Source organism: Marmota monax, unplaced genomic scaffold (assembly GCF_021218885.2).
Source record: "Marmota monax isolate L192 unplaced genomic scaffold, Marmota_monax_Labrador192_F-V1.1 WCK01_AAM20220418_F8-fsc00092, whole genome shotgun sequence".
Lineage (NCBI taxonomy): Eukaryota > Metazoa > Chordata > Mammalia > Rodentia > Sciuridae > Marmota > Marmota monax.
This window is the reverse complement of record NW_026692583.1, coordinates 2,395,897-2,412,528: the sequence shown is the minus strand read 5'-3', so window position 1 is coordinate 2,412,528 and position 16,632 is coordinate 2,395,897. Positions and strand designations below refer to the sequence as shown.

The following is a 16,632-nucleotide window of genomic DNA, read 5'->3' as shown; positions in this document are numbered from 1 at the left end:
TACATGTAGAAAAGTGGGCTTTTTTCACTTGCAAATGGAGGCTGTTGGGTATTGGTGGTGTATTTTTGGAGATGTTGGGTTAATAATGTCACTAAATTACAGATGACAGAGGCGTTTCGTGTGCAATTAGAGGCAGAATGGCTGGCGTGCCCCATTCCCTGCAAACACTGATACTGTTGGTCTCTCCTTGGCAAACAGGAATTTTATCATTGGAACATCTGATGCCTCGGTGTACCACTTAACAACAGATGGCACCAAACTTGAGAAGTTATTCGTAGAGCCCAAGGATGCCATTTATGCCATCTCCTGCCACCCATACCAACCTCTAATCGCCATTGGGAGTGTCTGTGGGATAATTAAAGTGTGGGATTATGAAAAGAAGAAGTATCTTTTCAGCAGGGTCTTTGAGAAAGGGCTTGGAATCCAGAGTCTGACCTACAACCCTGAAGGTATGTTCACCTCTCCAATCTATCACGGGTTCCAAGTCCAAAACACGTCCACAGGGGCTATGCCCGTAGCTGCCAGGGCTCCAGGAAGTTGCCCCCGATAGAGGAGACGCCTTCTCTCTGAGAATGCTGTGGCCCTCTGGACCTCCTGCTCTCTGAGAGCTCATGCCAAGTGTCCAGCTTTTCAGTTTATTTCTCTTATAGAGACTTTGTCTGTTGTGCTGGTCGCTGTCTGCTCCGCACATAGGACCAAGCCTGGCTCAGACTCCTGTTTCTAATGGAATAAAGTCCTTTTTCCATCAGGGTTCTCTGGCTTGTCATTTCAGGAGCTCTGCTTGGAGCTGGCTTCACAGAGGGGACAGTTTATATTCTTGACGCAATGTCCTTAGTAAATGAAACCCCACAGGCTTTCAAGTATTCCAGGACCAGCGTGACTCACGTCAGCTTCTCTCATGACTCCCAGTATATGGCGACTGCTGTAAGTATCTTCACTGACTGCTGGCGGGTAGCTTAGCACCCTTACTGAAGATCAAAAGAGGGCCCGTCGGGGAAAGAGGGGGTGACGGCACGTGCGAACGTTGCAATGATGGATGCACAACTCTGTGGCTGCACTAAAAACCACTGCACCTTGCACATTAAATGGGTGAGCTGTGTGGTATGTAAATTATATCTCAATAGGCTGTTTCCAGCAAGGGGTGGGGGAGGTAGAAGGCCTTTTGCCTGTGCACAAAATTAGGCCTCAGAACTTCCAGACGTGACTTCTTCTGTGATGGCACCTATTCTTTTAATCTTTGCCTCTCATTGTTGACAAGATGAAATCTCCTTGATTTCAGAGCAGCATCCTGTACCCAGCATTTTGTATTCTGTTCCTTCCTCTATTCTTAGGGCTCATGGTCTCAGGAAGGATATTCTAGACCTTTGACCTCTCCCTCCTGCCTGTACCACTGGTCTGCTTTTCTTGGGGGAGCAGTACCTTCCCTGGCCCCCCGCCTCTGAGCGCCTCTACTGCTGCACAAGTCGCCTCTCCTCTGAGGTGCTTTCGCCAGGGCAAAGGCATTGGGGCACACAGCTTGGGAATATGTGTCCCTCCAGACCGTGCTCTCCCACCGCGGCCTCTGTCATACCTTTTCTATTTTCTGCAGCTGAACAAAGAGAAGGGAGGACAAAAACAAAGGGTCAGGCTCTTGGTTTTCTGAGGAGAATGGGGGGGCGGGGCAGGACTTGGAAAGAAGAGTAAGACTCCAGTGTCAGATGAACTCTTTTTCTCCCGTCCACCTTTGTCTGCTTGTAACTGTAATTTTCTCATCTGTGAAATTATTTTACTGCATGTTCTGACAGAGTAAGATTTTTTTGGATAAGATATTCTGAGTTTTTTTTTTTTTTTTTTGGTACCAGGGAATGAACCCAGGGGTACTTAACCACTGATCCACATCCCCATCTGTTTTTATATTTTATTTAGAGACAGGGTCTCGCTAAGTTGCGTAGAGCATGGTAAGTTTCCAAGGCTGGCTTTGAACTTGAGATCCTCCTGCCTCAGCCTTCCAAACCTCTGGGATTACAGACGTGTGGCACTGTGCCTGGGTGGATAAGATATTCTAAAAGCAAAATTGTTGTGAAGAACATAAACATGATTCTTAAGTCATAACATGAAAAAAAATAATAAATGACTTCTGCTCCTGTGCTTGTATCCAGGATATAAATTTCACTGTGGCTGTGTACATGGTGGTAGTTAAAAGTGGACAAAGGGTCTGGGAATATTTAGCAAGACTCCGCTCTCACCGCAAAAGCATCCAAAGCCTCCTATTTGGGGTTCACCTGGACAGCAACGAGCCTAGGCTGCTGAGCCTGGGTTCAGACAGACTCTTGGTGAGCTGTTTAGTTTTGTTTTCCTGGTCTCCAGGACTGTGTCTTATTCTCGTTACAATATCCCTGGCATCTTGCATAGAACAGGCCCGCAATGTGTGTTGGAGACAAGGAGTACCCAGCACAGTGTTAGATCCTCCCCGAGTCAGCATCTTGCCTTAACACAGCTGTGACACTGTATTGGGATTTGGGGCCTGAAGGAGGGGGCTCCTGGAAAGGGGCAAGTGGGAAGGCAAGGGAATAGGGTATCCCCCACAGCATGGAAGACTCAGGCTGGGGATGCAGCTCCATGGTAGAGCACTTACTTAGCATGTATGACACCCGGGTTGAACCCTCCAAGCTCCTAGAGGACAGGAGATAAAAAGAGAGACAATGCAAGCACAATATTAAGGGATGAAGTCAAAAGGATTCCAAAGCATTCAGTGTATCCATCTGTGGTTTCTTCCTCCCTCCTTTCATCTTCTCTCTCTACTCCCCCTCTGCCTTCCTTTTCTGCTTTTCTTTATTCTATCCATTCATCCTGGAGTACCCACTAAAACATATCTATGGGAAAATGCAGCAGGTTACTAATTTGTGATCATTAAATGCTGAGATTTAGATATGAATTAGTTCCTGCTCTTAAAGAGTTTGCAAGATAATATTAAGGGTGCAGAATAACATAACTGTAAGAGTTCAAGTTGGGGTCATTTGGACCTGAATTTGAAGTTTCCCTCTACCATTTCTTAACTGCGTGGCCTTGGGCAAGCAGCTGTGAACATATATTTGACCCTCTGTGAAATGGACACAGCTACTACTCTGAAGGGAGTTGGAATTAAACTACCCAGGGCCTTACTCATACTAGGCAAGGGCTCCACCACCACGTCACATCCCCAGCCCAAACAGTTGGCCCTGTTTCTCAGGGGAGTACTCAGTATGGTAACTTCTTCCCTAGGAGATCTAAGTGATTTACCTAGATCTCAAGTTCCCAGAGCCAACACTGTCTCCCTGTGGGCTGAGGATTAGAAAGGCCAGCACCCAGAACTTGAGGCTCCTTGAGTGAGCTCTTCATCCAGCTCAGTCCTCACATGTGTCTTCCTGGGTTCTTCTGCAGATAGAGTATAATCTCATCAAGAGCTACAAAGACAACCTGGAAGTCCTGGACATACACCGAACTGACCAGGGCAATTACCCAACCTGTATGGTCTGGTACCCGCCACTCATCAAGGAGCAATTCTTGCTTATTTGCAACAGTGGCTACAAAATGAAACTTTTTAATTCGACCACCAAAATGTGCAGGTGAGTGCAAGGTTCGCCTGGATCAGCTCCTCCGCCCCCAGTCTGTTTCAGGTCTCCGCCCAAGGGCCCATGACATTTTGGCTACTGTAATCATCCTCCTCACTTTGCAGAGGAAACTCAGGCACAGAAACACAAGTAGTTTTCATGCAAGGTCACACAGCCCGGCAGGCTAGTACAGCTTAGAGGTAGGATGCCCAGAGCTTGATGCTTATGAATCAATGAATGAGACAGAGTCTGGGGCCCAGGAAAGGTTGCTGATGCTCTCCAGTGCCTGGCTCTTCTATGTGAAGAAAGCCATATTTTCACCAGACTGCTCCCAGCTTTTTTAAAAAAAATTTCTCACCCTGGCTCTCAAAGGTGGCATCATTTGTCCCCTGTCTGCATGAGCCAGCCTCTGTTCCAGGTGCTGAAGGGGGGAGGGGTAAAAGCCAAACAGCAGGCTGTGGCTGGGGCTCAGTGGTAGAGCGCTCACCTGGCACGCGTGAGGCACTGGGTTCGATCCTCAGCACCACGTAAAAATAAAATAAAGGTATTGTGTCCACTTACAACTAAAGAAATGCATATTAAACAAAATAAACATTTCTCCATAGTGGGGCTTACACTTGCAGTAAATGCAGAAATTGACCAGGTGGTGAGGGAGCAGGTGCCAGGGAGTGGTGGCATGCAAAATGACCCCAAGAGGTGGGGTCCTGGGAAAGAGGAGCTGCTGTTTTCAAAGGGTAGCAGGGGATACCTCAGAGTAGGTGACATTAGGCAGAGACTTGAAGGAGGTGAGGGGGCAGGCTAGGGCATTGGAGGAAAAGACCTCCAGACAGGATCTGCACATGAAGAGAACTGAAGACAGAAAGCATCTGGGTTTGATAAATGCCAGGAAGTCTTGGTTGGAGTGGAGTGGGCAGGGGAGAGTATGGGAGAGCTCAGCCTGGGCCGGGCACCTGACACCTGGCCTCTGTCCGGGTTCTGGACTCTGGGGTACAGAGGGCAAAGGTAGAGCAAGGTCAGGAGGCTATTGTAAGAGATGATGGTGGCCCCAAGGGGTGACAGGGAAGGAGTTAGGTTCTGGGTACATCGTGCAAGCAATGCTAACAAGGTTTGCTGGTCGTCATTCTGCATGCCACCACTCAGCAGCACCTGCTCTCTCACCGTGTGGTCATTTACTGCATTTACTCTGAGTGAGAGGAATGTGTCAGGCCCCCAGGGTTCTGGCCTGAGCAGCCAGAGCAGCAGGACTGACCTCAAATCAGATGAGGAAGGACAGGTCTGAGACAGTCAGGACTGGAAGTTTAGACCAGGTAAGTTTGAGATTCTACTCATCATCCACGTAGGAATACCCGGCTTAGGTGCTTGAGTCCAGAGGTCATGAAGTAAGCTGGGCTGGAGGTCAAGAGGAAAGAAGGGTGGTTTAAAGCCACAGATACGAGATGTCGAGGGAAGAGTAGATGAAGGTTGAAGGCCAAGCCTAGGGCATGCACAGCTGGTGTCTGAGTGCAGCACCTTTCCTGCAGAAGTGGTCCTGCAGCCAGGGGTGGCCGCAGGGTTTGCTGGACCTGCAGACTTTGGGCTTGCACCTCCCCATGGGCACAGATGTGTGTCAGCTCTGTCCAGACCTGCACTCATTATCCATTTCACCCTCAAAACCCTGTGTCCTGCTGAGGTTCAGGTCTTCCCAGTGACACAGCTGGGCAGGACAGGCAAGACTTGATCTTCAAACCTCGCTCTGACTCTGACCTCTACTACAGACTGCACAGACCTGTGCAGCCTGGCTTTGGGTCCTGCCTGGACAGAACTGGAGGGGATTTTCTGCCTCTCAGGTTTAGCTAGAAAGAGGCAGAGCCAAGCAAAATTGGGAGCGACAGCATTTCCCGGGAGCAGGTAGGTGGAGAGCTCGCAGCAGCAACTGTGTTAGAGGACAACCGCTGTTGTGACGAATGTCTCAGATGAGATAAGGCCTGCAAGCCCCGGTCATGGGGTCTTTTTTTCTTCCTTAAAAGTTTTTTTTTTTTTCTAGAAAGCATAAAGAAAAATAAGAAATTCCACATTATATGGTAGGAAGAGAAATCCAGTACAATTTAGCGGGGAAAAATCTATTAAAACACTTGAAGAATGTATAAAGAAGAGTTTTAGGAAGATTTTAGAATCTCTGTGCATCATCTCTAATGGATGCACACTTCTAGGGCAAAGACTATCCCACAGATACTCTGCATTTGCAGGGCAGGAGAGTTAGGGATGGCATGCCTCAGGCTTGACATTCCTGCTAACAACTATCAACAAGAGAGACTTCTAGCCACACATTTAGCAGTTTTGCCTATTGGAGATCAATCTGAAATTAGCATAAGTCGTCTTTTTTTAAAAAAAATATTTTTTTAGTTGTAGATGGACACAATATCTTCATTTGTTTATTTTTTATGTGGTGCTGAGGATCGAACCCAGGGCCTCACACTTGCAAAGCAAGTGCTCTGCCACTGAGCTACAGCCCCAGCCTCGCATGAGTCATCTTTTAAGAAGATAATTTATAAAGATAAAATTCACATAACGTGAATCTCAGCATTTAAAAATGAACAATGCAGTGAAGTCCCACACAGCCACAGTACTGTGCAGCCGCCACTCTTGTTTCTAACGTCTGTGTCCTTCCGAAATAAAACCCCTTGCAGGAGACATCTTCCATTTGTAGGAGAAGTAAAGCCTCATAACCCCAGCTTAATGGGGAAGGAGTTGCTTTTTCTGATAAATCCAAAATAATTTTAAAACACATTTTTAAAATACTTGAAAGAACATGAAAAGGCAGTTCACAGAAAAAGGCCAATAAACATGAGCAGATGCTCAGCAGTCTATCAAAGATGCAAATGAAAACAAGATATCATTTTTTACAAATCATATTAGCAAAGATAAAAATGATCGATAGTGCCAAGTGCTGGCAAGGGTATGGGAGTCGGACGCTCTCTCCCGCTACGGTGGGGGTGCAAATTGGTGCAACCTTTTGGGAAAGCAATTTGTCACCCTCTATTAAATTTTATCATATCTTCTGAATTCTAGGAATGGAGCCCACAGACGTACTCACACAGTTATGCCAAGACATAAGTAAAAGGATCTCTTGTTTGAAAATATGTTTTAAAATGGAAACAATCCAAATGTCCATTAATAGGGGGTTAGTTAAATGATGGATTGTCAGTACACTGGAACACGGTGCCGCTTTTAGAAAAGAAAAAAAAAGAAAGTAAGACAGTTCTCTATGTGATAACAAGGAAATATCTCTAAGACATAAGATTAGATAGAGCAACTTGCCAAATACGCATAAACAGTATACTTCTAACTTCATATGAGATCATAATTACAAAGGAAATTCTCAAATCATGTACATCTATTTCCCAGGCTTATCTTGGGACAGGGTGCAGCAATGTGGTGTTATAGGTTTATGTGTCTAAATGTTTGAAAATTTTCACAATTAGTATACAATATTTTTTTTGGTTAGAAGAAAAAGATAATTAATTTACAAGATTGTCTGATAGGCTTAACAATACAGTTATGTGGTGGCAGTTAGGTGGCTGTGTGCCAGAAACCATTCTGAGGGCTTCATACATATTGAGTAATTTGACGTCCAGTACAGCCAGTGTAGGGGCCAGTGCTGTCCTTATCCCTATCTTACTAATAAGGAACCGGAAGCACAGATAGCACCTAAACTTTTCTTTTTTTTAAAGAGAGAGAGAGAGAGAGAGAGAGAGAGAGAGAGAGAGAGAGAGAGAGAATTTTTTAAATATTTATTTTTTAGTTTTCGGCGGACACAACATCTTTGTTTGTATGTGGTGCTGAGGATCGAACCCGGGCCGCACGCATGCCAGGCGAGCGCGCTACCGCTTGAGCCACATCCCCAGCCCCCCTTTTCTTTACTTTGAAATTTATTATTAATAATGATGACCCATGAAATCATCCTAATTCTGTTAGAAGCCCTCAGGGCTCACTGGGTACAAATAAGGGGTCCTGAGCTTATGTGCTGCCGGCCCCAGGGAACATCTAGCCCTGGCCTGGAGTGAGCCCTAGTTATAAAACAGTCTGAATTAGAGGAGTCTAAGCCAGGAGTAGCCACACACACCTGAAGTACCAGCTCCTCAGGAGGCTGAGGAGGAGGATTGCTGACGCCCAGGAGTTTAAGGCAACATAGCAAGACCCCGTTTCAAAAAAGAAAAGTTGAATTAGAGAAGTGTCACCAATACCGTTGCAATTTGATGCATGAGCACAGATGGGCTTTGGAAATCTGTGTGTAGCACGCACCTGTATAAATCAGACACATGGAACAAAGCGTAGATGTCATCCTCATCTTGAGGCCTCACAGTGGGACTGGGGTGCTCTCTGTGTCCTGCCAGTGAGCGTCCTTTCCTTGCAGCTTCTTTCTTGTTTCTTGTTCACGTGTGCTTTAAGTCGTTGACACTTCCGCAAGCACTCTTCACAGCCAGGCTCCCCAGAGCGTTTGCTGTTTGGAGTTGTTGCCTCTTATTTACAGCAACCGTTCGCAGGGACTGGGAAGGGCTCTTACATCCCAGCTGAGCTGAGTGACAAGACAGGAAATTCAGAATCAAAAAATGCATAAGATCATCATGACCAAAGAGTCCCAAAGCCTGTGTTTAGATTTGTGGAATTTAAAAATCCATTCCTTTTTTCCCATCCAGAAAGACGCTTCTTGGGCCAACTTACGGATCTCCTATCAAGCAGACGCAGGTCCTCCCGGTGAAAACCACCCTGGATCTACAGAGGCGCTACCTGGTGTTCATTAACAAAGACAAGGTAGCAGCCCTCTGCTCTCTACCTCTACTCTCTATCTCTCACCCGTGGGCGGCAGTCAGTCCCAAGGACTGACAGACTCAAGGACACCTGGTCTGCTGGCCACATGTAACCACTTCCGTCCAGGGTGATGTGATAGTAAAAATTGCTAGATTAGTGAGCAAGACTCTGGACCAGTATCTGTAGGTGGACCTGCTGTATTTTCTGTATCTCCAGTGAAGACATGTGGCCCTCTTTTTCCAAAGGATGGAAAAAAGTCTTTTTTTTTTTAATCTTTTTCTTTTTTTTAAGTTACAGATGGACACATTACCTTTATTTATTTTTATGTAGTTCTGAGGATCAAACCCAGTGCCTCACATGTGCTAGGCCAGTGCTCTACCATTAAGCCACAACCCCAGCCCTTGGAAAAGTCTTTTTAAAGACATGAAAATTAGTTATACCTAGTTGTACATTTCACAAATCATCTATGTAGGAAAGTAGAAAGTCATAGATTGTAAGAATTATTCTGGAAACCCCTGGACATCTGATTGCTAGGATAGGGAGGAAGGCTCCCCGTCTCTCATGTGCGAAGCTGTGAGGGGCGCCCATCTCCCCCAGCAAGGGCCAGTAAATGGATGCTCTGCTACAGTCCACATGCCTCCCACACCCTGAGATGGTTCTGGACACACAGGTTCTTGCAGCTCATGGATCAGGAGGTGACATGCAGCCGGCCAGGCCTGGGTTGGGATCCGGTTGCCTGAGACTGAATGTCCTATTACATATTCCTTCCTAGGTTGGACTTCAGATCTTGCCAGTTGATGGAAATCCACACAAGACATGCGCTATTGTCTGCCACCCGGATGGGGTGGCCGGGATGGCTCTTTCCTATGACGGCTCTTATGCCTTCACAGCAGGAGGACGGGACCGCTCAGTGGTGCAGTGGGAAGTCAACTTAAGGTGCGTGACAGGACACCTTGGCCTCTGAAGGAGGTGTCAAGGGTAGACCCCTTCTTTTCACTCAATAGCAGCTGACAGCTGTGGAGCCCTACCATATGGCAGACACCTTGCTAGGATGTCCCAGAGCCTGGAAGGATGCCCCTTGTAACACCTGTTTACTGTATAGACCAAGAGTTGCCGTGCAGTCTCGCGGGCCATGGGACTGAATTGATGCTTTAGGTTATTCGAGTCCACCTCGACTCACCCGTGCTCCATGAATACCCCTCATTGTCACATCCACACCAGCCAGAAAGATCTAGGCTGAATCTCCAAAGTGTACATTACAGAATTAGAGTATTATTTGAAATGTGTACTTTCAGTCTCCTCTTCTCACCCTTCCTGCCCTGAACTGAGAACCTCTACCTAAGGTGATTCTGGAGGATTCTAGGGTTGAACATCAGAGAGTACAGGGACATGGGTTTGAATATGGAGCCTACTCTGCTGGCTGTGGGACCTAGGGCAGTTTCTTAATATCTCTGATATTTAGATTTCTCATCTGGGAATGAGGGTAACAATAGAAACCTTTACAGGTACTTGTAAGGATAATATATGTGAAGTACCTAATGTAGCTAGATTACACCTGTAATCCCAGCAATTTGGGATGCTGAGGCAGAGGGATCACAATTTCAAGGCCAGCCTCAGCAATGTAGCAAGACTCTGTCTCAAAAAAAAAAAAAAAAGTATTATTTAGTGCAAAGCTACGTATGCAGCAATGAATGATCACCTTCCCTTTTCTTGATGAGAGCATTCACTTATGAGCTCAGGATCTTTCTCACTGAGAGAAGGGAGAAGCACTAAAATGATCCCATCAGCTACTCAAATCCAGTCAACTGCAACAGGGATGGAACAAACCACTCAGCAGCAAGTTCCCAGTTGAGAACACCCTCTCGGTGTCCCCGCTCTGCCTCTGTTTCAGACCTTTCCCAATAGTGTGACTTTAGGGGTAAATAGAGACAGCTTGGAGGCACCTTCCTTCCTCAAAAACACAACTTGATTCATGGCTCCCCGTGAAGTCCTCCTCCTGCCAAGCACACACCTTCCTCTTTACAGCGGACACTCAGGCTTCTCCTCTTAACACAAATTTGAGTGAAAATAGCCTGTGGAGTCCACTCTGGTGCTCAGGTGGCTTGAGATGGCAGCTGCAGCTCTGACTTTAATCTGAGCCTTCACCCAAGAGAGCAGGGCCGGGGCGTGGGGCATTAGCAGCCGGAGGTGAGCGCTTCCATTGAAAAGCCCTTCCTGAGCATGTCCTGTGTGAGGTACTTGATTCCGTGCCACCTCACCTGCCACCTGTAACCTTAGTGCAGGTGATACCCTGGTGGGAAAGCAGTCTTCCCTTTTTCATTCTTGTCCTCTTCTCAGCCATCCCGGGATCTAGAAGGGTAGGGATTAATAAAAACAAAACCAAAAGACCTGCTTTCCAGTAGCTTTCCCATGCCTGGCCAGAGTCCAGGCTTCTGAGAATTTCAATTTAATCTGTTGTGGGGACAAAGGATCATTATAAACTAATTAGCACTTTATTGCTGCTTCTGGTGACTTAATATGTTCGGCGCTTCACTAATGGAAAGAAATGTAAAAACCCTAAACAAGGAAACAAACAGATTTCCTACTAGATGGCAGAATTTTAGGGTGAAAGGAAGATGACAGATCCCCTCGTGTTCCGATGCTTCTAATTAGCACGTGTCCAGGCCCATACGCTGGGGTTTCGGCATTCAGAGCTTTTTCTCCAGCACCCCTTCTGCCACCCTCCCGGTGCTTGTCCCACATTCCCCTTCCTGCTCGCCGCCTTTGCTAGCGTGCTTCCCTTTTCCTCTCCCTGGCATGTGTTTTAAAATCCCCCATTCCCTTTTTATGCTCACCCTGGCTGTCTCCTCTTCTCCTGCCGCCCTATTCAGATAAAAGCAGAAACTTTGATTCAAGTCTTAACTTCACCATTTATTTACTGGATGACATCAGGCAAGTCTCGTAACTTCTCTCAGTTCCTCCGTTAAATGGGAGCATCATCATTGAGTTCAGACTGGCTTTGAGGGTAACGATTACCACCATTGTTATTGCTCTGCCTTCTCCAACTTAGGCAGAAAGGTGGGGGGGTTATGAGAAGGTCATCAGGATCCTGTGTAGCTGTGTGGCAGTAGGAGCAGGGACAGTGACACTTGCCACTGTCCCCATCCCTGTCTGCCTGGCTCTGCGGTTGGCTTCTCTCTGCAGAGCTAGGTTTGGTTTCTCAGTAGGAGTGTGGCCACTGACAGTTCCTCAGTTTCACAAATTGTAGTTCTCATCAGAGGGGGAGAGAGTCTCTCTCCCTCTTTCCCTGGTGGGAGAAATCCTGATACAGTCCTTGGCCCCGCTGGGTCAGCTGACCACGGTCAGGAAGCAGGGCATGTGGTCAGTCCTGACCAGCATAGCCCAGAGTGTTGGGCTGTCCAGGAGAGCCAGGAGCTCGTGCAGCCTCCCATCTGGGTTCCTTGGTAGTAATGGGCTCCTCTGGGTCCCTGCCGTGCTCCAGGACCACATGGCTGAAGGTGGGGGAACCCTGAGGGCTGAAACCTCCTCCACAGCCCAGTGTCAGAGCCAGGAATTGGGGTGAGGACCAGGCCCTGCAAGAGGGGACCTTGAGCCTATTTGGAGAAGGCACCAGGTGCCCAAGCCCTGGCACTGCCTACTGAGCTTGGGCAGAGCCCTGACAGCAAGACAGTTTTGTGGGTATCTCTTTGTAAGAGAGGGTAGGGGCATGGCGGTTCTGTTTCCATGGTATCAGTGATCTTAAGCACTTTGTTTGGAGTCTTTCTTCTGGGCCAGGCCTGTACAGAGTGCTTTTCACATGTCCCTCCTGCTGTCCTGTCCTGTGAGGTGGGCACTGTTGTTATCCCCACATAGAGGTGAAGAAGCTCACTGTGTGGGGTACATCGACGGCTCAAATGGAGTAAATGGAATACGTGCGGCTGGGATCCTGCAAAGCCAGGCTTGCTGCCCTGATCCCCACTTCCAAACACACTCCACAGGAAGAGACCAAGGACCTGGCAGCAAATCCTCCCTGAACACTCACTTTTCAGATCCTTCCAGCAACCTTTGTGCACCTTCCCACCTCACAGATGAGGAAACAGAGGCTGGGGTCAAGTTTCATGCCCACAGTCAGTCCACAGCTTGCAAGCATCCCTGTGGCTCTACATTCCAGACGTGGAGCCCCTTCCCCACAGTGTGCCGCATTGCAGTGTTTTACTGTCCCAGCGGAGGGGCCAATCACCAGTTAGCAGAAGCCCAGTTCATGGACTGGAGTATTATAAAGATTTCAGCTTATTAGCCTTTTATATGAGACAAAGTCAGTCTTATACCAAAGTAGGTTTTCTTACCACTTAAAGGACCTATTTTTGGAAATCTGACCCTGTGTTAGAGAGCAGAGGGTTATTCTTGTCTGACTGGCATGGGTCCCTGTGGTCTCCTGAGTTTTTGTGTAAGCAATTAGAGTTGGCGGTCCACCTGCACGGTTTCCCAACCTTTTGGTGTCTAAAGTTACCGGTAAAGCTGCTCTGCTTGGGAGTATGTGGTTTCAGAATACAAGCACCCACCTACCCTCCCTTAAGAAAGATGTGGTCCCCAAAGACTGCAAGCAAATTACCAAGCACCTGCCCTGTTATCAGCTAAAGAACACAACCATACTTAAGGTGGGTGCCCTGTACCACCGAGTCCCACACTTGACATTGAATTTTCTGTCTCTGGCTTCATTACAGAGGGACTTCTCTGACGGAGTTGGCAGAGACCTGCACTGGACTGGTGGCTCAGTGCCCTTCAGAGGGCCCTGCTCCAGGCAGAGCCCTGCCTGGGCCGTGTTGGAGCATGAGTGCCTCCTAATTGTGACTTTCTGTTGCTGTTCCAGTGCCCTGGAGGCTGCGGTTTCTCTTGGGGGTGAAGACTTGACCCCGTTCTATGGTCTGGTGTCTGGTGGCAGGGAAGGAAAGTTCTACAGGGTAATTGTCCTCAGAATAAATACTTCCTGCTGCATCTAGTTAAGTCTGTAGAAGAGACACGCCTGGGCTTGGCCCTTGTTGTTTTTCTCCCAAACTCCTTTCCCTGCTAAGCTCAAAACATACTTTGTAGAGAATGTACTTGAACTCTTAACACCCTTGCCTAAGCCAGAATGCCGTGTTTCCATTTCATCTCCACACAGGAGCTGGAGGATTATTTTTACTACTCTCAGCTCCGCAGTCAAGGTATTGATACAATGGAGACCAGGAAGGTGTCGGAACATATTTGCCTGTCAGAGGTTCCTTATGTCATGAGAGCAATTGGCTTTTACCCATCCGAAGAGAAGGTAGGTAGGACAGAAACAAGAACGGGGTGGATGCGCTATTTATAACAACTACCTCTGAGAAGATAATTATAGGTCAGAGTAGAAGTTTAACATTTTTCTTACATAAATGGATCAGAAAGAAGGTTGTGAGCATTTCAGATGCACTCCTGAGTAACTGATTTACAATAAAGACACGATCCCAGCTACTCTAGAGGCTGCGGCAGGGGAACTGTGAGGCCAACCTGTGCAACACGGCGAGACCCCCAACTCCAAAACCAAACAAATAGAAAGATGCGTGTCATTCCCCAAAGATGTGTTCCTTATGGAAGTTCCATGTTGGGGAACCCGGGACTTACAATATGGGTTCTGGAACTGGACAGACAGCACCCTGCTGCGCCCTGGCAGGAAGAGGTCTGGCCTTCTCAGATTTGAGGGGACGCCTGGGGGGCCCTGGGCATGGAGGAAGAACTCGGCATTTCAATCACTTTTATTGTCACTGTAGAGTGCGTGTGTTAATGGGGCACCTCTGGGAGGTGGGGACCCTTCTGAACTGAGGAGGAGCCCAGTCAGTCATTTGTCACGCGGCGGAGATAGGCAGAGACACCCCCACTGCAAGAGCTCCCATCAGGGACAAGAAACAGCCCAGGGGGGCATCCTCAAGTGAACTGTTTTTTTTGGTACTGGGGATTGAACCCAGGGGCACTTCACCAATAAGCTAATCTCCTGTTCTTTTTTCCTTTATTTTTGAGATAAGATCTCATTAAGTTGCTGAGGCTGGCCTCACACTTGCAATCCTCCTACCTCAGCCTGGCATGTACCCTGTACCCACCTTACACATACATGCATAGTTTTAAAAGGCTTTTTGAAATAATTTTTTAGTTTTAAAAAATTGGTACTAAATTGAATATATATTTCTATCTTATTTTTTACTTAATATTATATCATAAACACTTTCCATTTTACCATAAAATCTGTGAAAACATGCTCTCTAAAGGATATATTTTAATTTTATAACTTTTTCTGATTTGAAAAATAGAACTGTAAAGAGGAAAATAGAAACTAGAGATGATCACTGTTATTAATTGGTGGATATATATGTATATATATACACACTATATAAAGAAAGATATGTTTATATTTTTAAACAAAGAATTGGCATTCAATGGTGTAAATATGTATGTGTGTGTGTGTGTATATATATATACACACACACACACATCAACATTATACAGTCCGTATATGTGTAAGTACTTGGCGTACGTATGTATGTGTGTACATGTATCGGCATTCTCAGTAACGACTGGTTGGTGAGGTTGATGGTGAAAGTCCCTTGATGGCCTGCCTTTAGAGGCTTGTACCCAAATGAACAGTCCCCCAGCTGGTGGACACAGAGGTGGTCTGAGTATTTGGCCAGCAGACACAGCTGTGATGAGCGTCTCTGAGCAGGGGTTTTGCTTACTTTTCCAGTTATTTTCTTGGGTCATTCTGAGAAGCAGAATGACTGAGTCAGAGAACATGAACTTGTCGGCCCCCATGTTGCCTGGCTGCTGTCCAACACTGTGGCCTGTTACCCACCTGCCATCAGGCACACACAACCCCTGAAGCCCAGTGGAGTCTTGATGTTCATATTAGGTGACAGAGCTCCAGGGGCCTACCCAGAATCATGTATTGTGTGTGCTTGAAGGTGGCTTTTATTTTCAAGTAGCATCTGGAGAGAGAAATGAGTCATTGGAGCCCACAGCCCATGGCTGAGTCCTAAATGAGGACCTTGAACACCAGGTGTTCTCTAAGCGCCACAGAGGGGGTTCCTGATGTGCATTTTGTAAACACAAGACTGGTACCACACTGCTACCAAGAAGGGGTATGCGGCCTACGTAGTGGTTTTCTTTAAGCTGGTGTTGTGTCTATAGTCCCTGGTACATGGGAGGCTGAGGCCAGAGGGGCACTTGAGCCCAGGAATTCAAGGATATTCTGGGCAACATAGCAAGACCTCATCTTAAAAACAACAAACAAACAAACAACAACAACAACAACAAAATAGTATTCCTTAGAGCTATATTTTCCAGACCTAACCTTCCAATGCTGGTTCCCAAACTGGTCAGCCACATCAGAATTATCTGGAGAATGTCCTCAAATTTCCAATTCCTGGGTCACATCCCTGATGGAACTAATCCGTCTCCAAGTACAGGGCCTGGCACTCTGTATTTTCACCTCCCTGGGTTCAATCCCCAGCACCACGTGGCAGGGGCGGGGGGTGGGTATTGCATAGGATAAAAAAAAATGGGTCCACTATTCAGAACTTTAAAAGGTCCCTGGGCTCTGGAATCTGTAAGTGATGAACACTAGAGCATTCCCCAAGCTCATTCCATTATGGAAACCTTCTCATTTCCTGAGGAAAGCCCAGCTCACACCTTACTGCCCCCACTCCATTGCATTTCACCTTCATGGTTGTATCTGTGGTTCTTTTTTTTTAGCTAAACGTGTATCTTAAACTGATACCCATCTTCTCTGGGTGATTGCTTGGCACAATGCCTGGTGCTTCAAGATTGAGGAAAGAAAAGGAGCCGATCTTGGTGGGAAGTGCAGGGGACTCAGAATTAGTTGACCTGATGGCCATTCCTAGCTGCTGGATCTGCAAGTCATTTCAAAGATAGTCTGAGTTCCTGGATCCTTGACTCTAAGATGAGGCTGGAAAAACCTGAAACCTCAGTGTTGCCATGAGACTAAAGAACAAAGGCCAGGCAGCACCCAGCACAGAGTAGACACTTACTCAGTGGGATGCTTCTGCCAGGCACGGTGGTACAGGCCTATAATCCCAGCAACTCAGGAGGCTGAGGCAGGAGGATTAAAAATTCCAGGCCAACCTTAGCAACTTAGCATGACCCTGTCTCAAAATAAAAATTTTAAAAAAGGCTAGGGTCTAGCTCAGTGGTAGAGCTCCCCTGGGTTTAATCCCTGGTATCCCCACACCAATACTTCTTCATCCTGCATTTCTCATCAAAATGGCATGTT

At 47.0% G+C, this 16,632-nt stretch overlaps 1 protein-coding gene across 3 annotated transcripts in view; it reads left to right on the top strand.

Moving 5' to 3' along the window:
- Window positions 1-16,632, top strand: part of Cfap251 (cilia and flagella associated protein 251) — a 72,240-nt gene that overhangs the window by 34,721 nt on the left and 20,887 nt on the right. For 2 of the 3 annotated variants that reach the window (XM_046446301.2, XM_046446302.2), the window contains exons 12-19: window positions 199-449; window positions 773-924; window positions 2,139-2,312; window positions 3,400-3,584; window positions 8,246-8,360; window positions 9,130-9,293; window positions 13,207-13,297; window positions 13,498-13,641. In XM_046446301.2, coding sequence (XP_046302257.1) covers window positions 199-449; window positions 773-924; window positions 2,139-2,312; window positions 3,400-3,584; window positions 8,246-8,360; window positions 9,130-9,293; window positions 13,207-13,297; window positions 13,498-13,641 — 1,276 coding nt within the window. The remainder of the gene's footprint in view (window positions 1-198; window positions 450-772; window positions 925-2,138; window positions 2,313-3,399; window positions 3,585-8,245; window positions 8,361-9,129; window positions 9,294-13,206; window positions 13,298-13,497; window positions 13,642-16,632) is intronic. The other variant, XM_058579844.1, reaches the window with a different exon arrangement.